Source organism: Columba livia, chromosome 15, assembly GCF_036013475.1.
Source record: "Columba livia isolate bColLiv1 breed racing homer chromosome 15, bColLiv1.pat.W.v2, whole genome shotgun sequence".
NCBI lineage: Eukaryota > Metazoa > Chordata > Aves > Columbiformes > Columbidae > Columba > Columba livia.
The window spans coordinates 11,248,092-11,269,001 of NC_088616.1; the positions used below are offsets into that span (position 1 = coordinate 11,248,092).

Sequence of the window (20,910 nt, forward strand, 5' to 3'; positions counted from 1 at the left end):
CCTGCTGTGTGCTGCCCTCACCAGCCAGTGGCCAAAGGTGCTGGTTGCAATTGTTCAGATGCTGTCAGAGAGCATCAAAGAACTAATTTGCTGGTATTTAATGGCTGATGCTACTGGGCCAGGCTCCCATGGGCGAGGGAAAGCAAAACCTGCTGGGGAGCACTTGTGCTCGTGCTGGCTGGTGTGGATGCTGCGGCTCCATCACCGCTTTGTTCCCCAGCTGGGTCTGAGCGTGCTGTGAGGACGGGCTGTGCCAGACCAGTCGCTGAACCGGCATGCAGCACTGGCACCCACCTCTGCCTCGGGTGACCATCCCGGAGTACCTGAGGGACTTCAGCTCCCAGTCCCCTCTCCCTGGATGGATGGGGACCAGCGCAGCCTGGTCAGCATATCACCGATCCTGCCGGCAGACCGGCTCTTCGTGCCGGGCTGAGAGGGATCTTTAAACCGTAATGAAATGTTAATAGTATTTTTCAACTCAATACGGGAGTAGAAAATGAGGTGTTTAACACTGGGCTCCGCAGTGACAGGAGCAATAAGCCTGAGAAATGGGAAGCCAGGGATGCAGCACTGGTCTCGGCACAGCCTGACAGCCTTGTGCTGCCAGGCCCGCTCTGGTGATGGATGGATGCCGGTGCCCAGCACAAGCCACCTGGCTAGGGGAGCACGGCACTGGGATGGTGCAGGAGAGCGGATGGCAGGGTAGTGCCAAATCTTCCTGGGTCTCCTTGGGTCCCACCAGCAAGGTCACTGCTGGCTGCATGGTGAGAGCCAAGCAGATCGAGGAGGTTGTGGGCTGGGGTGCTCTGGGGTGCAGCAGGCTGGTGGGACCCCGGTTCTGTGCACTGCTGTGACCTGGAACAGCTGGAGGTGGAGCAGGTTGGGGCTGGTGACTACACAGCTGCCATGGGCACAGCCCTGGCGCTGCTTCTCTGAGTACCGTGCCCAATGGCAGCTGGCCGCTCCGCACCAGCACGGCTCTGCTGGCGTGCATCCGTGTGCCCCTTGGCATCCGTGTGCATCCCTGTGTCCCTCTGCATCCCTGTGTCCCTCTGCATCCCTGTGTCCCTCTGCATCCCTGTGCGTTCGTGTGCATCCGTGTGTGTGTGCATCCGTGTGTGTGTGCATCTGTGTGTGCATCCATGTGCATGCATCTGCCCCTGTGTACCTGCGTGTGTTGTGTGCCTCTGTGCATCCACGTGCATGCGTGTGCATCTGCCCTGTGCATCCGTGTGCCCATGGCTGTCTCTGCTGGCCGCTTTGGCAGCGCCTGCTCCATGGCCTGGCGTGGGGCTCGGCGCTGGGGACGGCTCTCGGCGGCAGTGGCAGCAGCAGCCGGCTGATCCTTTCCAGATGTGGCTGCTGGGAGCCCAGCTCCCCGCCGCCTCCTCGCCGAGGCCCCCGTAGGTTTTTGGTCGGTGGCTGCCAGAGCCACTGGAGCAGACAAAGCAGCCGGCTGCCCGGCTCCTGCATTGCAGCTGGGCTGTTTACAGCGTGCTCCTCACGGCCCTGCAGCTCCGCAGCAGCTCTTCTCCTGGCTGTCCCTGCTCAGGCATGTGCAGAACCTGGGGCTGGCTCTGGTTGAGCCCCGAGTCCCAGCAGGTGGTCCCACACTGCCCCTGCCAGCCCCCAACCAGTGCCCACTGTGCTGGGGACACTGGGACAGGTCCTGCTTTTCCCTTCCCCGGCAATGCTGACAGGCCCTTGGGAGCGGTGTGATGCCTCCGACCAAGCTCCCGGTGCTCAGGGCCATTGCATGGCATCACCTAGCTGCACATCCCCGTGCTGCCCATCCGTCCCAGCAGTGACCGTGGTGTCACCAAGCTGACACCGTGCACCAGCACATGTGAGAGCGCTGGGGGAAGGTGAACCAGGCTGTTACGTGGATGAGGATAAATGATGGCACTAAAGACACCATCTTCAAAATAGATCCCAGGGCTTGTTTTATCCATGTGCGGTGTGAGAGCTTAGAGCCCAGCGCTGTAGCAGCGCCTGTTGCCATGTTATTTGTCTGAGCTGTCTGCGTGCGTATGCGTGAACATGCATGTACACGTGTGCAGCTGTTCTGTGTGTGCCAGGGAGCTCCCCGCCATTTCCCAGTGGTGTCTGGGCTGCGGCTGGATTCATGGGAGATGATAGTGACTGTTCTCTGCTTAATGATGCTTAAGATACACAAACTACTGGTCCCTCCCTCCAGGACAGTGTGGCTGGGGTCAGTGCTTCCTGGCCTCGAGGAGATGGGGAGGACAGGACTGGGGCTGAGCAGGATGGTCTCTGCCCCAGAGGGGAGACGAGTGGTGCCAGCATCTGCCCCTGTCTACTCCCATGTCCTGGGCACCCTTTGCCTGGGCACCAAGGCTGCGCAGTGCTGGCTTTGCTGAGACGCAGTCACAGGGATGGATGGACGGACACAGGCTGGTACTAACCCCAAGCAGCCACATCTCATCCCCCACCATGGCAGCCTCACCATGTCACAGTGACTCCTTCCAGCCAGGGTGATTACTGAAAATTACCTGTTTGCTGCCACCCCAGTGCGGGGAGAGCGGGCTGGCAATTAAGGCTCCATGGAAGCCGCACCAACACGCATTTCCGCGGAGACGAGGGTGGGCGTTTGGCTGGCACTGGGCCGGCGGCGACGGGCGCAACGGGGCTGGTGCGATGCCGGGTGCTGGTGCCACGGGGCCAAGCGCGGCACCTTGTGTCCCAGTGGTGCGGCTCGAGCTGATGTGTCACTGCGCTGCCTACACCCCTCCCTGCCTGTCCCTGCTGCAGCTTCCCCCGGGTTGCACAGGACCAAGTCACCAGCATCCTTCGTGCGGCAGAGCAGCACAGCACTGGGTGTTATTCAGGGCTCAGCAGGTTTGCCAGCAGCCCGGCATGGGCAGGAGCTGTGGCGACATTGCCAGCAGTGACCCCATGCTGGGAGGAGTCTGCAGACACAGGGGGCTCCATGGCTGAGCCCTAAACTGGGACTGGAGGATTTCCATCATACTGGGATCTGGGACTGCCCCAGGGCAATCTGGCTGATAGTGAACAGTTCTGCCAGGCTCTGTGGCACTGCGTGGCAGAGGTCAGGTGAGGCTGCAGCTCAGTGATGCAGGAGAGTGGGGATGCTCTCTTGCCACTGGCAAGCAGTGCTGCCCAGCATGACACTGGTGCGGTGCTGGGTCCCGTGGCCAGCACCAGCCCCAGATTTTTGGCGGCTCAGCTTTACCTTAGATGTACCCGCATCTCCCATCCCCGCTGGCTCTGGCAGCCCACAGGGTCAGCATCTGGGATCAAAAAGTTTCCTTTTCTTAAAAAAAACCCCAAATCACAGCAGAGTCCCTGCTGCCTCTTGAAAGCTGTGTTTAAGTTGGTTGCTCCTGGCCCCAGGGGACAGCCCTGCGCTGCGGCAGCACCGTGACTCAGGCTGCCACGGCCTATTGATGCTGAAACACGGGTTTCTCCGCTCCCCGGGGAGGCTTCGTGCGAGGGCCGGCATCCCGAGCACCAGCACGTGTCCTGGGCAGAGGGCCAGTGTCTCCCAGAAGTACCCTGGGCTTTGGGGAATGGCTTGTGATGGGCACCAGGGCACCCAGCTGTGGGTGTCCAGCTGTGATGGGTTGTCCAGATGTGATGGGAATGGGTGTCCAGCTGTGACAGACAGTTGTGATCTGTGACTGCTAGTGGGGTGTCCAGTTGGTATCCAGCTTTGATGAATGATGGGGTGTCCAGCTGTTGTAAACAGTGAGTGTCCAGCTGTGATGGTCACTGGAGTGGGTGGCTGTTATCTGACTGTGTTGGGTTTCCAGATGCAGTGGACACTGGGGTGTCCAGCTGTGGTGAGCATTGTGTGTCCAGAAGTGACGGGTAGTTTTTTATACAGCTGTTATGGGCACCGGCCTATCCAGTCATTGTGGGCAGTCATTATCCAGCTGTTGTGGGTAGCAGTTATCCAGCTGTGAATGGTCCTGGGCTGCAATGACCTGGTCCCATGCCTGCCACCTCTTTGCCCCAGGCAATCCCTTCCCACATGGCCCCGCGAGCTCCCCAGTGCATTATTTATAGAGTCCAAATCGATCAGAAGACGATAACGGCTTCATTAGCATCTGAACATCACGCCGGCCTCAGCTCTCGACACGACCTTGGCTGCAGGAGTACAAAGCTTTTGCTGTCTGATAGCGGCGAGGACAGGCTCCCTGGTGTCCCTGCTGTCACCGAGGTTGCTCTGGCCACATCCCTGGGTCCCCCCCATAAGAGCACATGACACATGTGCCACAATGGGGACCCCAAAGCATGGACCCCATCCATGCTGTGAAGAATAAGACTTGCAGCACCCGTTGTTTGCGTGGCACTCGTCAGCAAGGATATAATTAAGAACAGCTATTTTGGATGCTTCCTTTATCCGGCAGCTCATGGCGATGCCGCTGCAGGGTCCTCCCCGCCTCCTCTGAAATAGGTGCTTGGCTTTGCCTTGAATGTCTTCTCCATGGATGTCATCCTGTCTGTGGGTCCTGGGGGTCCCGTTGTGCTTGGGAGGGACACACAGGGGTCCACCTGCCCATGTGGACTGCGGAGGGGAGATGTAGCAGGGCTGGTGGGGCCGGAGCGGAGGGGTATCACTGCAGTGGGGTGATGGAAGGAATGGGGAAGAGGACTTGGGGGGGTTGCCCCGCTCATTCACTGCTGCTGCCAAGCTGGGATGGGGAGGCAGCAACGGCTTTCCCCTCATTAAGTAGATGTTGATTTAGCGGAGGCTGGAGCCATCTGCTCGGAGCAGCCATGCGCTCCCTGCGAGCCGGCGCGGCGCTGCTGGGGGGAGCTGGGTGAGGATGTGCTTTGTCAGCGGGGGCTTGGCCGGCAGCCCCCGCTCCCCGGCCGGGCATCGATCGCTGCTGGCGCTGCGCTGGCTGCGGTTGCAGGGGGCTGGTGCTTGGGAACGGTCGCTGCATGGCCCCGCTGCTGGGAAGGGAGAGACATCAAGGGGTCCCACCACATGGGGCTGCGGCCTCGAACATGGGTGCAGGGAAGGGGTTGGAGCAGCCAGGCATGGGGGTCTCCCCGTTGCACTCACCAGAATGCCCAGAGCAGTGACCGCAGTGTGCAGGTGGTCCGGGTGAGGCACAGCCAGACCCTGGGGTCATGCACCGTGGCTCCCCCATGCATGCCCAGTCCTGCACGTGCCACAACTCGTGCATCGCTTGCCATCGTGGTGCCCGTCGGGGCTGTGGCTGCTGCGGGGTGGCACGTGGCAGGGGAGGATGGGGCTGGCGAGGAGCTCGCTGCCCTCGCTGCACGCAGAGCGCCAGCCTGAACTCAAGCATGCATTTAGCTACCGTGGTCCTTGTGTTTAAGGAAAGGCATTTCTGTGAGTAGCGACGGGGCTGTGCTCCCCGTGGCAGTGTTTACTCGCGGCAGACGCTGTTTATCGCCGGTGTCCATGGATGTGGCTCCCACTGCACCTAAAGGCCTTTTCCCGGCAGCTCCTGAAGCCGTATCAGGGTCTGAGCTCGTCGGTTTCAACCAAAGTCAAACCGCTGCACGGCTGGAAGTCACTGACTAAGCACTTGGCACGAGCCTTGATGGAAGCGCTAAACAGAATTTGGCAACCACGACCTCTCCTGCAGGTGCAGGGAGGAGAGGTTTGCCGCTACGGTGTGTTCGGCTGATGCTGGTTTGACACGCTGCCGGCACGCACCCGGGGATCAGCATCACAGGGTTTAGTGGTGACACCAACGGCACCACCGCAGCACCCGCGACACTGATCCCTGTGCACTGCCCCATCCCAGCCCCTTGCTGGGAGCGACCCGTGGGAAAGGCCATGCACTGCAGACCTGCTGACATCCGTCTGTCCGTCTGCGAGGACTGGTTAGCCGAAGCGGGGCCCGTTTCGGGGCTGGAGATGGGAGCCAGTGCCAGGCACAGTGCCGCTCCTGCGCCCACCAGCTCCTTTTGTCCACTGACCACTTTCATCCCTGGGGGGCGGCTCGGCCCCCTGCTCCTGGGAGCTGCTTCTTGGCACCGTGCGGCAGCGGAAGCGGCCCCGGGCTCCTCTCCGCCGGCTGTGAATGGCACCTTTGTTGGGGACGCTGGCAGCAGCTCGGGGCTGGCGAGGACCCACTCGGCCCCGGCTGCTGCACTTGGCCCTGGTGCTGGAGGGCTCTGTCCGCCAGCAATGTCCAGCCCTTCCCAGGCGGCACTGGGGTGGGATTTGGGGGGCTGTTCCCCAGGTCTGGCCACCCCGATTTGTTGCTGGGGTGGTTTGTTAATGTGTTAAATGAACAGCATGGGCTGCCAGGGTGAGGGAGGCTGTGCTGTCATGGGGGGGTCAGGCTGGTGGTGTTTTGTTTGCTGGAAGGAAGCTGAGCGGGGCTGGCTGTGGGGACCCTGCGGTGCCCTTGTCCCTCCCCATGCCCTGGGGACCCTGTGGTGCCCCTTCTTGTCCCACAGCAAGTCTGTGGCACCACGTGTCAGGAGGAGTGGCTGGGGACCTGGTGGATGGGGGCCAATCGTCTTGCTGTTCAGAAGCCGAATAACTGAATATTGCACTGGGATGCTGACAAGGGGACACAGTGCGGGGGCAGCAAGCGAGGCCGGAGCTCACGGGGAGCAGCCCTCTGGTCCCACGTGTCTCTCCCCTGCCTGAGGTCACCCCTGCCAGCCAGCTTCTCCCAGCGAATGCTTGTCCCCAGCACGGTTCCTGACGAGCTGCTGGGGTGCGGATGACACCTCTCTTCCCCACTGGCCCGAGCAGCCTTTCTTGCCTTATTTCCCGTAGGCTGGGGCTGTGCTGGTGCCAAGTCACTGTGGTGGGCACAGGGGCTGCTGTGTGTGTCCCCAGCCCAGGGCTCTGCCACGCTGCAGCCACCCTCTTCTTCCTCCTGCTCCAGCTCCCTGCTGTGAGGAAGAGCAGGGTTGCTGGAAAGCCTGAGTGGCATTTTTCAGTTAAATCTTATGTAAATCTGGCTTCGTCCTTCTTCATGCTGCTAATTGGATTGCCCCAGGGTGGTTTATTTTCCCACGCAGGCCGGTGTGGAGTGGGAGTGGGGCAGAGCGGGTGGGGGGCTGCAGGGACAGGGGCCGTGCAGGGGCCGGGGGGAGCATGCTGAGCCCCCCGCTCTGCTGAAGCTGCCCGGCCCAGCAGCTCAGTGCAGTGCTGGGCTCCCTGTGGACGTGCTGGGACCCAGTGAGACAGAGGAGCCAGGGAGGGGACCCCCGGCAAACCCTCTGCATCCCGCAGGAACCATGACGCCAGGAGATACCCTCGGGCTCTTACACCACCAGTGGGGACCCCCCCACCCCAAACCCTCCTGTCTACAGCTGCCCACAGGCTTGAGCATCCTGTCATGGAGCCATGCTGCATCCCGGGCTGCAGAGCTGTCGGAAGCTGAAACCTTGCTGGGGAGTAAAACCTGGGGGTGCAGCTGTGTCACCTCCCTGGCACCCCAAGTCCCCACCCCGCCATCTCCAGCCCCGCTCTAACATGCTGTCCCCTTCCCTCCCTGCCAGAGCTCCTCGGATCGGCAAAGAGAGTCAATGTCAACTTCCAAGACACTGATGGGTGAGTGTGGGGGTGTGTATGTCGGGGGGGCTGTGTGCGGCACAGGCTGCAGGGAGTGGGGGTCTTGTGCTTCCTCGTGGGCACACTGGGCTCCCCAGAGCAGTGCAGCTGAGTTGCCAGAATTTGACCAGGCCAGGGCTCTCACTCCATTAGCCAGCCTGGCTGAACCGGTGGGCTCACAGCCATGGGCATTGGAGGAGGTGGGAGGGCTGAAAGGCAGAGGAAAGGCAGCTGGAGCCCCAAGGAGGAGGAGGCTGCGGTGGGACAGGCAGTGGTGCGTGCGGGGCTGGGCAGCAACACCTCCTGTACCCCCAGCCTCCCTGTGCCCCCCACGCTGCACGGGGTGGCAGGATGCGGGGCTGGGCAGTGGCGGCTGGTCCCTGGGGACAGCTCTGCCGTGGCCATGGAAATGGAACGAGAGTGGAGAGGTCAGATGGGGTCAGGGAGCGCCTTGGGGACACGCAGCCACAGCAGCCTGGGTCCCTCTGCATCCTGGACCCCGAGCAGGGCCCTGGTACCATGGCAGTGACAGCAGGAATCCCCCGGTACCTGCCGGTGCATCGGCTCTGCCAGCCTGCTTGTGTGCATGTGCATGTGTGTGCGTGCAAGCGTGCAGCTGTGCAGCTGAGCGTGCATGTGCATGCAAGTGTGTCTGTGCACATGCTTGCGCAGCGGCAGGAGTGTGTGGGCACGCTGGCCAGTGGTGGGGTCGCTGCGTGGGGCTGCCTGCATGGGCAGGGGCTGGTGGGTGCAATGTGGGCAGGGGGTGAAGGGTGTGATGTGGGCAGGGCAAGGGGATGCAGGTCCCCACAGAGCCTCTGGTGCAGCGGCTGCTGGAGCCAGCAGGTCACTGTGCATCGCACACGGCTGGGGTGGCAGCCGAGAGCTGCAGGCAGGGCCCCTGCTCATGTCCTGCCTGTAGCTGCCTGCAGCTCCCGGCTGGCCTGGCAGGTGCAGGAGCAGCCCTGCGACAGGGGAGCAACCTCCAGGCTCCAGCGCTGCTCCTGGAACAGATCATCCCCCAGCAAAGTGCAGGGCAGAGCTGGGCTACAGCCCTTATGTGCTCCGCTTTGCTGCCAGCATGCTGTGCCGGCTCAGGCAGTGCCAGCGCCGTGCCTCAGTTGCCCCATCTCTGCTGTGCTTACTGACTCCTGGGCTAGTGGGCACTGTACTGGTGACCTCACACTTGCCCGGTGGACGGTGTCCTGCACAGTGTGTGGCCTTTGCAGCTGACTGGGCCATGCTGGGGGAAGCCCCCGAGGCAGCCCCGGGGAGAGCTGTGATTTGCACCATCTTGAGCAGATTTGAGCAGGGTGCTGGAGTGGAAAATGTTGACATTTCCCAGGCAGACGTTGGGGATCGGCCTCCTGTGCGAGCTGTCTGCTCACATCGCCGCTCCCCACCAGGGATCACAGGCGGCAGCTCCACGGGGAGCATGGTGGCCATGGGGCAGCCTGGTCTCCTGCACTGCTGCCGTGGTTGTGCTGCTGGGGCCAGGCTGGGGGAAGGGGGTCAGTGGGAAGGGCGGCTCCCTGGCACCCCCACCCTTAGTGGGACCCCCTCTGCCTGCCCTGCCCCTCACCTCCAGTCCCACGGGGTTACAGCATCCTCAGGGACCGTTTCACCTGCATCCCTCTCACTCCAGCATCCCCGGAGCAGTGGGAGTGCCCTGGGGTGCTGCAGTGGGTGCAGGCTTGAGGCTGCACTGCTGGGCAGGGGCTGGTGGGGCTGGACTGGGGACAGGGATGTGGGACCCCTGATACCACGGCCGATCCCCAGGTTCTCGGCTCTGCACCATGCGGCACTCAATGGCAACACAGAGCTCATCTCGCTGCTGCTGGAGGCGCAGGCTGCAGTGGACATCAAGGACAACAAAGGTGAGTCCCAGCGTCCTGCCCACGACCCCCCGCCCCTCTGCAAGTTCTGGCCAAGGGTGGCAGTGTGCCGGGGGTGACAGCGTGCCTGGGGGGCTGATGGCGTGCCCGTCTGCAGGCATGCGGCCCCTGCACTACGCAGCTTGGCAAGGCAAGAAGGAGCCCATGAAAATGGTGCTGAAAGCGGGTTCCTCCGTGAACATCCCGTCGGACGAGGGCCAGATCCCCCTGCATCTGGCAGCACAACATGGCCACTACGACGTGGTACGGGGGGGCCAGCGGCGGTGGCGGGGGGGCCCTGCTGCCATCCCTTCCCTAGCCGAGCTGGGGTGTCGCTTCTCCGCAGTCAGAGATGCTCCTGCAGCACCAGTCCAACCCCTGCATCATGGACAATTCGGGGAAGACACCCCTGGACCTGGCATGCGAGTTTGGCCGAGTCGGGGTAAGTCCTTGCAGCACCAGGAACCCCCAAGAGGAAGACTGGGAGGGAATGGGGGGACACGGCGAGGTCCCTGCAGGTGCTGGAGCAGCCCGGGGGGCACAGGACTGGCAGTGGGGATGAGGGGCAGAGCAGGGGGTGCAGGTGGGGCTGGCGGGTGGCTGAGCCCCCCTCGCAGCCCTGCTTCATCTGTGTTTGCTGAGCCAGGTGGTCCAACTGCTCCTGAACAGCAACATGTGCGCGGCGCTGCTGGAGCCCAAACCAGGGGATACCACTGACCCCAACAGCACCAGCCCCCTGCACCTTGCTGCCAAGAACGGCCACATCGACATCATCCGGTGGGTGTCAGGGGCAGGGTGGGCAGCGGCGGTGTCCGCCCCCCATTTTGGTGACCCCCCTCCCCATCTGCCCACAGGCTCCTGCTGCAGGCTGGCATCGACATCAACCGGCAAACCAAGGCGGGCACGGCGCTGCACGAGGCGGCCCTGTGTGGCAAGACGGATGTGGTGCGGCTGCTGCTGGATGTAAGGGCCCCCCTGGCCCCCAGACACCCCCAGCCCAAGGACAGGCTGTGGGAAGGGAGAGACCCGGGTGCTGCAGAGCAGCATGTGCAGCTCTCCCGGGGATGGGTTGGAGGTCCTGGGGGGACACAGGCAGTGAGCTGTGCTTCCCAGCTGCCAGGCTGGGGGGAGGGCAGCCTCCTTCCCAAGCCCCCTCCATGCTGTTGCAGAGCGGGATCAACGCCCATGTCAGGAACACCTACAACCAGACTGCTCTGGACATCGTCAACCAGTTCACCACCAGCCAGGCCAGCAAGGAGATCAAGCAGATGCTGCGGGGTAGGTGGGGTCAGGGGGAATACAGGGTGGCTGTGCCAGTGCTTGGGGGGATGCTGAGCTGGGGGTGACAACCCCTGTGAGGTTGGGTGGCCGCTGACGCTCCTGCTCTGTCCCCACAGACGCCTCGGCCGCTCTGCAGGTTCGGGCCATCAAGGACTATTGCAACAACTATGACCTGACCAGCCTCAACGTCAAAGCCGGGGACGTCATCACTGTGAGTGTGGCTGGGGGGGCCGGGAGGACCCCGCTGGTGTCACCGTCCCCTGACCTGGCCACTGCCCACAGGTGCTGGAGCAGCACGCGGATGGGCGCTGGAAGGGCTGCATCCATGACAACCGCACCGGCAACGACCGCGTGGGCTACTTCCCCTCCAGCCTCGTCGAGGCCATAAGCAAACGAACAGGCAAATAATCCCCCCCCTTCGCCTTCTCCCACGGGGCTGCTCCCGAACCCGCAGCCCCAGGGAGCCCCGGTTCAGTCTGGGAGGTTGGGAGTGCAGCTGATGAAGCCAAACTGGGGTGATGCCCCTGTTGTGCATGTGGGGTCAGTGTCCCCGTCATGTGCATGGGGACAGTGCCGCTGAATGTGTGGGGTTGGTGTCCCCATCATGCATGTGAGGCCAGTGTCTCTGTCGTGTGTGTGGGGATGGTGCCCCCATTGTGCTTGTGGGCCTGGTGCCCCCATCATGTGTGTGGGGTCAGTGTCGCCGTTGTGCCTGTGGGGTTGGTGCCCCCTGGTGCAGGTGGGGGTCGGTGCTGGCAGCCCCAGGGCTGGCGTTGGGCTGGGGGTGGCATCTGCAATGCCAGAAAGTCGATGCATGGAGAGAGCTGGGGGTGTCACTGTGGTTTGGGGGTGATGGTGCAGCACTGGGGCCAGGGGACCTGATGCTTGAGGTCTGAGTGGGGTTACCAGTGCCAGGGACCCAGCGCTGCCCCGTGGGGACCCTCTCCCTGGCCAGGGGACATCTCAGGGATGGGACCCTGCTCCCCTGTCCTGCAGCTGCCTGTGTCTGTCCCCATCCCCATCCCTGTAGGCGCCGGGGGATGCGTGGTCCCCCAAGACAGCCCGTGGCTGTGCCCACTGCCAGGCGCAGTGCCATGGGGCCAGTGTCTCTGCGGGCAGTGTTGGAAAGTCCCACATTGACCGGCTCGCTCCTCCCTGGCTCTGTGCGATATGGGGACAGCTGTGTCACTTGGGCACAGGCAGGAAACGGTGACGCTGGCGCAAGACCCCAGGGGAATGGCAGCACAAGCGCCTGCCAGTGCCAGGCACTGCTGCGCCAGCTGCAGGGGCTGCGGAGGTGCCACCATGTTGTGTGTTGGTACCTTGGGGGTGAGGTCTCTGGCTCCCGAGGTACAGCCAGTGCCACAGCGGTGTTGAGCAGGCTGCAGGGTGTTGGTGCCATTCCCCAGCTGCAGTGGGGCGGCAGCGTGGGGTGCAGGTGGTAGCAGCACCAGGGCTTGGCCAGTCAGGCATGGGGGTGCTAGTGCTGCAGCCCCCTCCTCCCAGGACGCCTTTGCAGGGAGCAGGACTCCCCAGCTGCAGGAGCCCCCCTGGCTGCCGCTGCCCCGTGCCCATGGGTCTGCGGGATGTGCCCCTGGCCGTACCCTGTGCTGAGCTCCGGCTGCTGCTCCTCGGCTAGGCTCCGCATTGGTTGGGTCTCAGTTCTGGCTTCTCCACGTTCCTTTGGTTCCTTTTTTAGTTCATTTGCTGCTTTTTTTCCTTTCTTTTTTTTTCCTTTTTTTTTTTTTGGTGGCACAGAGCGTGTCTCTATTATTTTGATTCTTTTCATTTTGTCTCTTGTTATGTTTTATTATCAGGTTCATGGGAGACTGTAACAATCCCCCAACAGTACCAAAAGATCCCGCTCCCGGCTTACGGGGCTGCTGTGCTAAACGGTGACGCCTCGTCCCATCCGTTCCATTCCCTGCCTCCACCTCCACCTCCACCACCACATTCCCATCAGACTCTTTTCAGTTCCTTTGGCTATCGCAGGCTCTCCCCTAGCAGTGCCGACGAGCCGCGGGACGCACAAGGTAGTTCATCGCTCGCTTCGTGCTCTCCATGGACTTCTTGCTTTTCCTTTAACGTGTGTATCGAGTCTTTTTCTTTCTACTCGGCCTCTCCCCCCTTTGCCATGGTGGGTTTGCACGCAGGTGTGTGCAAGCGCGTGCACGTGGGTGCGTGTATATGCATGCAGGCGGGTGCATGCGTGTGCATGCTGCAGGCGTCTGCGGTGTGTGCACATGTGCATGCCGGTGCCCCCTCCCCTGCACACCCTCTCCTGCAGCACTGTCTGGCCCCCGACACATCCCACCCTCCCCACCCTGCTGTCCCCAGGACTGCGGGCAGTGCCGTGCTGCACTGTCCACACTCTGCTCATGTCCCCGTTCTGTCCGGATGCGTGGGGACCCCCAGAAACACCCTCCAGGCTCAGTGCCAGGGGCAGGCCTGGGCAGCACAGTGCCCAACCAGGAGCTGTGGGAAGCAAATTTGGGTGCAGAGACCCTCTGCAGCCTCCCCACAGGGTATTCAACGCTCAGCAAGCGGCTCTGAGCAGGTCAGGGCTGTGCTGGGAGAGGGAAGGGCTGCGGTGCCGGGTGTGCGTTCCTGAGGGATGTACCATGAGATCCATCCCTGTGGCACAGCTGGGTGACAGATGCTGCAGCTCGACAAGTTGGGAGTGCCCGGAGAGCAGAGTTTGGCTGGGAGGGTTGCAGGGGTGCAGCCCATACCCTGCACACGGGGGCTGCCACCGGCTGTTGGGGGGCCAGGGGTCTTTGCATGGGCCCCGGTGACAGCAGCACAGAAGGTTGTGTTCGGGGATCACCGGGCTGGCCACGCTGGCAATGGGGACGAGGGAGCAAAACCTTTCCCTGGGGCTTTCTCTCCTCGGGGGGAGAGAGCACAGAGCATGGTGCCTGCCCAGGCAGTGCAGGCTGCTCTTAGTGTGACTGTGGCAGACACGGCCTGGGGACATCCCAGCCTGATTGTGGTGTGGCCGTTTGTTCCCCCTCCAGTGGTGAATTTATCGTCTTGCACCATCCGCTCCCCGCTATGGCCCAGCCCCAGCAGCTAACAGGATGAGTGACTTAGTGAATGAACCGGTGGGAGCAGTGGCGGGGTGGCGATGGCCGTACGCGGTGACTGTGGTGGGGCCGGCTGCTCGGTGGCTGCAGCAGCGTCGGACTGTTTGTCCATCTCACCCCATGCTGTTCGAAATCCGGGGCTCAGCACCGGGTGTCCCTGGTGCAAGTGGGGACAGCCGGCTGGGTGAGCCTGTGATGGAGCCACGCTTCAGGGTGACCCTCAGTGCTGCGTCCTCTTACCCACTGCTGTGTCACCCACGTGTCGCCAGCTGCCATGGGCCACCCTGGCATGTGTGGGGTGACTGGACCCACACAGCCTCTGTGTCCTCCCCTAGATGGGTGCAGGCAGCTGCAGGGGCACAACCAGGACTGTCTTGGCCAGGGGACAGCGGGATGGGGCCCCTGGTCCCCACTGCCCAAGTCTGCCTGGCTCCCTTTGCTCCCCTGCTGTGAGTTGTGTCCCTGTCCTGCTCTGCACAGGGACGGCATGGTCCCTGTCCCCTGCCTGGGCTGAGCCGAGGCACTGGAACATCCCACCGCAGGTCTGTCTCTGGCTGGTGAGAGGGAGCGGGGCCCTGCAGGACAGTCTCCTGGGGCTGGTCACTGTCACTCCCTGCTTGGGACTGGGGACAGGCCCCCGGGACAGCGCTGGCATCCCTGGGCACAGCTGTGGCCAGGGACCCCACACTTCGGCTGGGGGGTTTCCCCATGTCCAGCAGCGATGGCCCCTGGGCTGTGGTCACCTCTGCCCGTGCCACAGCGATGGAGCCCGAGCACAGGGCCACCCACGCCTGACAGCTGCTCTCTCTGCTCTGCCACCAAGGGTCCCGCGGGGCCGACATGAGCCCGTCCCACCTCTCGCCGTCGCAGGGCGGATCAGCAGCCCCAGCCCCCACGGAGGAGATCTGGGTGCTGCGGAAACCCTTTGCAGGTACAGCGGGTGTGCTGCTGGGACCCTCCCTTCCCCGGGGAGCACGGACTGGGATGTGGCGGTGGCTCTGGCAGGGCACAGCCACACCGCGGTGTCCCCAGGCTCGGTGCCCTGATGGCATCTCCCCTCTCTGCACAGGTGGTGACCGCAGCAGCCTGGGCAGCACAGGCAGCGTGGCCTCAGCCCGCAGCTCGGGGAGCGGGCAGAGTGCAGGCAGTGGGGCACACGCCCTGCACGCCAGCTCCGAAGGTGTCAAGGTAAGGCAAGCCTGAGGTGGCCGTGCCAGCCGGTGGTGGCACTCGCTACCAGTCCCAGCACTTGCCCTGGGACGGGCACTTGCTGCCTTGGCAGCTGCCCCCAGTCCCTGCTGGTGTTGGTGCTCAGCTGGGTGCTGTGAACTCCTGCCAGCACCCAGCGTGCCACCAGCTGGACTCTGGCTGTTCCTGGGCCTGGGCAGGGGCTGCCCATGTGGGCAGGGTCCAGCTGAGGCTGCGTTGTGTCTCTGCTGCCACTCACAGGGTGCATTGCACGACACTGCACATGGCACTGCACTGCACACTGCCACAGCATGCTGCCATCTGCAGCACTGCACAGAGCGTCTGCTAGCTGCTGCCAGCACAGCCTGCTGCACTGCACTGCACACTGCCACAGCATGCTGCCATCTGCAGCACTGCACTGCACAGAGCGTCTGCTAGCTGCTGCCAGCACAGCCTGCTGCACTGCACTGCACATTGCCACAGCATGCTGCCATCTGCAGCACTGCACTGCCTAGAGCGTCTGCTAGCTGCTGCCAGCATAGGCCACTGCACTGCACTGCACACTGCAGACTGCCCGCTGCACAGCCCTGCCCGCACTGCAAGCTTCAGATTTCCCAATGCACAGCCCTGCCTGCACTGCACGCTGCAGACTGCCTGCTGCAGGATCCTGCCTGCACATCACCCCAGCACCTTGTGCACTGCCCACAGCAGCTGGGGTGCCCTGTCCCCGATGAGCCCCCCACCCCTGGCACCCTGCCTATGTTACACCGGAGCAGGCTGGGCATCAGGGTCTGCATGTGCCCCAGCCAAGCACCGTGCTGACAGCTGGAGGGGCTCTGCTTTGCCAGTGGGGGGTGTCAGCCTGCGCCAGGCTGGATTCGGGGTGCTGCGGTGCCGCAGGCTCCCACTGCCTGCAAAGCACCATCTGTGCTGCTCCCGCTCTCCCTGCCACCACCCCAATCTGCTGCCCCCTCCCTGCCCACCCTCACCTGGGCTGGTGGCGAGGCCGCCGCAGCACCCGCAGCACCCGCAGCATGCACCCCCTGCTCGCCCACCTCACTCCTGCCTGCTCTCCCCCCTTCCCGGGGTGTTTTTCAGCTGCTGGCAACCGTCCTTTCCCAGAAGGCTTCTGCGCAAGAGTCTGCCGTGGGCGATGGGCCGGCCAAGGCGCAGGACATCCCCGCAGGTGCGTGCCGCGGGCTCCGGAGCAAGAGCAGCCCTGGTCCTGCCGCGGTTGAGCCGCGGATCCAGGCACTTGTCTTTTTTGTTTTTTTTATTGCCGCGGCACCCATCGCCTGAAGAAAAAACGTGTGGGTAAAAAATGACTCTCTCGCCTTTCGGCTGCTGCCAGGCCTTCTCCTGCCTCGGTTAGTGGGGGCCCCGCGGGGGGCGGGGGGCAGCGTGGGCGGGCGGGGGGCGGCAGCGCTCCTCCCCGGCCCCTTCCCTTCCCTGGCCCCCCGCCAGCCCCACTGAGCGCGGGCCCCTTGTCACCATCAGCATTATTGGGGGCTGCGGGCAGGGGCTGCCCTGGCAGGGGGGCACGGCCGCTCGGCGGATGAGGCACACGCTGGCGGGGGAAGACAGGAGATGCTCATGGAGGAGGATGCACATAGGGGGGATGAACGTGCAGGGGGATGCCGTGGCTGCGGAGCTGCACATGCAGTGGGGATGGAAACCCAGGGAGGGGGGTGCACACACAGAGTGGGGTGCACACAGGGTGGGGGGGATGCACACGTTGCTGGGGGGATGCACATGCAGAAGGGCTGCACATACAAGTGGGCTGCAGCCGTGCGGGAGCTGCACATGGCAGAGGGATGCACATGTGAGGGTGCCCACGCAAGTGGGATGCAGATGCCAGAAGGATGCGCACACAGGAAGGGTGCACACACACAGCAGGGGGGGATGCACACACGGGGGGATCACACACACACATGCACACAGGATGCACTTGCAAGGGGGAATGGCCTGCTCTTGCTGGTTGCGGTCAGAAATATGAGGCAGAAATTTCTGGGCAGCCTTTGTCACCCCCTGGCAGCTCGTGCCAGCCCTGCCGTCCCCAGCCTGCCCTCACTGTGGGGCACAGTGCAGGGACAAGCCCCATCCTGGGCCGGTAGCAGTGGGACCCCTCTGGCTGCTGCCATGGGGGCGCAAGCATGGGATGCCCAGGGTGAACCCCCCCGGCACTCTGGAGCTGTGTGTGCGGGGGTGGGGTCTGGGTGCCCTGCAGAACCCCGTGTCAACACGGGTGGCCTTGCCGGTACCGAGTGACAGGGGCTGTGCTATGCCCAGCAGGGCCCGGGCACTGTGTTCTGCATCCCTGGCGGGTGCAGACCCTGTGTTCAGGGCACCCTGGGGTGCTCTAGGCTGCTGTCCCTCCCCCATGCCAACCCAGGGGCTGTGGCTTTGCCATCCCCCCGTGGGGCAAGGGCTTGGCTCCTCTCTCTCTTGTTCACAGCCCAGGGGTGCGCAGCCCCAGCCCTGCTGACCGCAGCATCTCTGGCAGGTTCATCGCGGTCGCAGAGCGTGGCTAGCTCCCCATACGCCCCCCCGCCCCCCGCTGAGCCCCAGCTGAAGAAGATGGAGCCGCCATCGGAGGGGAAGGTGAGCGGGGAGCGCTGGGCTGGAGCTGGCGGGTACGGGGACCCCCCTCCACCCACAGCTGCTGGTGTCTTGGCAGCCCCGTGCTGTGCCCACCTCAGCGGGCAGGGCTCTGGGTGCTAACGCAGTGGCAGCTGCATGTCCCTGTCCCTTTCCCCTGGGGTAACCTGAGCCGTGCCATCCCCTCCCCAGAGCTCAGAGGCTGTGTACCAGTGGCTCTGCAAGTTCCAGCTGCAGCTCTACGCACCCAACTTCATCAATGCCGGCTACGACATCACCACCATTAGCCGGATGACGCCGGAGGTGAGATCGTGGAGATGCCAGGGCTGGCTGGTGCTGCAGGGAGGGGGGGCATGTCCAGGGCAGGGTCACTCTGACCCCTGTCTCTGCTCCAGGACCTCACAGCCATCGGTGTCACCAAGCCAGGGCACAGGAAGAAAATCGCCTCTGAGATCAACAACCTCAACATCCCCGAGTGGCTGCCGGAGTATAAGCCGGTAAGGGCTGCGCGAGGCTGGGGACAACAACACCACATCCAGGGTGGCACTGGGGACCCAGCCATACTGGGAGTCTGGTGGCTGGTCCCCACCACCACTTCCCCTCCAGGGAGGGGTGGCACAGAGGGGACGAGGGCAGGAGGTGGCTCATGGCTCCCAGACGGCACCTGCAGCCCACGGTCCTGCAGCTGCACGTATTCCCTCCTGACAGCCCGGGGACTGTCAGACTGGTGCCGGCTGTCACTGCATAGATGTGACACCGTGTGTCCCTGACCCTGCTCCTGCACAATTGGCTGGGCACAGCAAGGGGCTTCCCATGGGCACAGGGCTGGGCATGATGACTGTGGAGCACAGGGACAGTGTGGGGACACAGGGACACCCTGGGGCTGTCCCCCAGCAGGGTGGGATCACTTGCATGGCACATGGGCTGCAGTGCCAGCAGGGCTGGGGCCAGACCCTGCTGCCAGCCGGCACTGAGCTGTGCCCCATGTCCCTGCAGGCCAACTTGGCACTGTGGCTCTCCATGATCGGGCTGTCCCAGTACTACAAGGTGCTGGTGGAGAACGGCTACGAGAACATTGACTTCATTACTGACATCACCTGGGAGGACCTGCAGGAGATCGGCATCACCAAGCTGGGTAAGGTCCCGTGCCACCACACCAGCTGCAGAAGCCCCTGCCCTCACAGTGACACTGATGCCCTATGCTGTCCCTAGGCCACCAAAAGAAGCTGATGCTGGCGGTGAAGAAGCTGGCGGAGCTGCAGCGTGCCGAGCTGGGCAAGTACGAGCCGGGCACACTGAAGAGGAAGGCGGCAGCGTGTCCTGAGGTGCTGGCCATCGAGTCCCCGCCGCCAGAGCCACCCGAGTGCCAGTCACCCAAGATGACCACATTCCAGGACAGCGAGCTCAGCAGCGAGCTGCAGGTGGCCATGACAGGCGAAGCCCCTGAGGAGCCCCCTGAGAAGGCGGCGAACCCCCCAGGCCCCGGCTACCGCTCGCCCCCGGGGCTGGGCGGCCGTGCCAGGCAGATGAGCAGCTCCCAGGAGCTGCTGGGGGACAGCCCCAGGGCCCCCCCTGCTGCCGCCATCTCCAAGAGCCAGGAGTACCTGGCGGAGGGGGCTGGCGAGGGCCCCCCCGCGCCGCCCAAGGAGGGGCGCCCGCCCCGGCACGGCCACCCTGTCAAGCGTGCCAGTGTGCCGCCAGTGCCTGGCAAGCCCCGGCAGCCCTTCCCACCCTCCGCCGGGCATCTGACGCCACCGCAAACCCCTGGTAAGCCGCGACCCCCCTCCCCGCAGGGCCCGTCAGTGCCCCACGCCACCGCCAAAGTGAAGCCCACCCCGCAGCTGCTGCCACCGGGCGAGCGCCCTGCGTCCCCCCGCTCCCTGCCCCAGTCACCCACCCACCGTGGCTTCGCCTACGTCCTGCCGCAACCCGCTGAGGGTGAAGGGGGGCCCCCGGGGGTGCCCGTCCTGCCCGTCTCGGTGCCAGTGCTGTGCCTGCCAGCGGCAGGTGAGGGTGAGGAGGAGCCGGGGCGGCCGAAGAAGCGGGCGCACAGCCTGAACCGCTACGCCGCCTCTGACAGCGAGCAGGAGCGGGACGAGCTGCTGGTGCCGGACGCAGGGCCCTACGCCACTGTCCAGCGGCGAGTGGGCCGCAGCCACTCGGTGCGGGCACCCGCCGGCGGCGACAAGAATGTCAACCGCAGCCAGTCCTTTGCTGTCCGCCCCAAGAAGAAGGGGCCCCCACCGCCTCCTCCAAAGCGCTCCAGCTCTGCCATCTCCAGCGCCGGCATGGCTGAGGACTTCCCCAAGGAGGGCGAGGGAGAGGCGGCCCCCGCTGGGCCCCTCACCGCCGAGGGGGAGAGTCGCCGGGAGCAGCGGCGTGCCAGCGACCTGGGTGGCAGCGTGGACACGGGCAGCGCCGGCAGTGTGCGCAGCATTGCGGCCATGCTGGAGATGTCCTCCATCGGTGGCGGGGCCCGGGCATTGGCGCTGCAGAAGCCACATGGGGCCAGCGGGCAGGCCAAGGTTCCTGATGGCTACTACCTGCAGCCGGGGGCTCCCCCGGGCAGCCCTGAGCGTGCCCGCGTGGCCACTGTCCTGGCCACCGTCAAGCACAAGGAGGCCATCGGGCTGGATGGGGAGGTGGTGAACCGGCGCCGGACCATCAGCGGCCCCGTCACCGGGCTGGTGGCAGCTGCCCGCCACGAGCGCGCCGACAGCTTGCGGTCAGACGTGGGTGCCGACAGCCCTGGAGAGCGGCTGCGGGTGGAGCGCGGCGGCTCCCCGGATGCCATCCCCTTCGCCGAGGACGGCAACCTCACCATCAAGCAGCGACCGCGGCCCCTGGGACCGGCCCGGGGTGAGGCAGGTGAAGGGCTGTCCCCAGCCCACCGCCACGGGGACCTGGCCAAGGTAGAGGCCAGTGCCACGCTGAAGCGGCGGATCCGGGCCCGGCAGAGCCAGCAGGATGGTGTCCGCTTCGTCCTCACTGAGTCCGACACCGTCAAGCGCCGGCCCAAGGCCAAGGAGAAGGAGCCGGCGCTGGAGCCAGCCCTGCTCGCCGTCTACCAGAACGGCACCGGCACCGTCAAGCGGCGGCCGGCCTCTGAGCTGAGCGGGGTCGAGCCGCCCCCCACCCTGCCGTCCGCTGCCCGCCCTGATGGCCCCGACTACGTCCCGCCACCCGCCGAGCCGAAGAAACCCTTCAAGCCACCGGTGTCCCCCAAACCTGTGCTGACACAGCCACCCCAGAAGGTGCCCGGGCCACCAGCACCCATCCCCAAAAAGGTGCCCATCCCAAGCCCTGGCAGTCCAGGTAGGTGCCCTGCAGCCCCCCAGGA

At 64.3% G+C, this 20,910-nt stretch overlaps 1 protein-coding gene across 5 annotated transcripts in view; it reads left to right on the forward strand.

Annotated features, from left to right (window-relative positions):
* The window catches only part of CASKIN1 (CASK interacting protein 1), a 29,696-nt gene that overhangs the window by 5,824 nt on the left and 2,962 nt on the right, over positions 1–20,910 (forward strand). The window contains exons 2-20 of one of the 5 annotated variants that reach the window (XM_065031179.1): positions 7,492–7,543; positions 9,323–9,420; positions 9,536–9,681; positions 9,764–9,859; positions 10,064–10,194; positions 10,272–10,380; positions 10,587–10,695; positions 10,815–10,909; positions 10,981–11,098; positions 12,516–12,731; positions 14,608–14,715; positions 14,854–14,972; positions 16,071–16,158; positions 17,476–17,573; positions 17,763–17,873; positions 17,966–18,067; positions 18,567–18,705; positions 18,783–18,991; positions 19,364–20,885. In XM_065031179.1, coding sequence (XP_064887251.1) covers positions 7,492–7,543; positions 9,323–9,420; positions 9,536–9,681; positions 9,764–9,859; positions 10,064–10,194; positions 10,272–10,380; positions 10,587–10,695; positions 10,815–10,909; positions 10,981–11,098; positions 12,516–12,731; positions 14,608–14,715; positions 14,854–14,972; positions 16,071–16,158; positions 17,476–17,573; positions 17,763–17,873; positions 17,966–18,067; positions 18,567–18,705; positions 18,783–18,991; positions 19,364–20,885 — 3,666 coding nt within the window. Of the gene's footprint in view, positions 1–7,491; positions 7,544–9,322; positions 9,421–9,535; positions 9,682–9,763; positions 9,860–10,063; positions 10,195–10,271; positions 10,381–10,586; positions 10,696–10,814; positions 10,910–10,980; positions 11,099–12,515; positions 12,732–14,607; positions 14,716–14,853; positions 14,973–16,070; positions 16,159–17,475; positions 17,574–17,762; positions 17,874–17,965; positions 18,068–18,566; positions 18,706–18,782; positions 20,886–20,910 lie in introns of those variants that run through there. The other 4 variants (XM_065031176.1, XM_065031178.1, XM_065031177.1 and 1 more) reach the window with 4 other exon arrangements.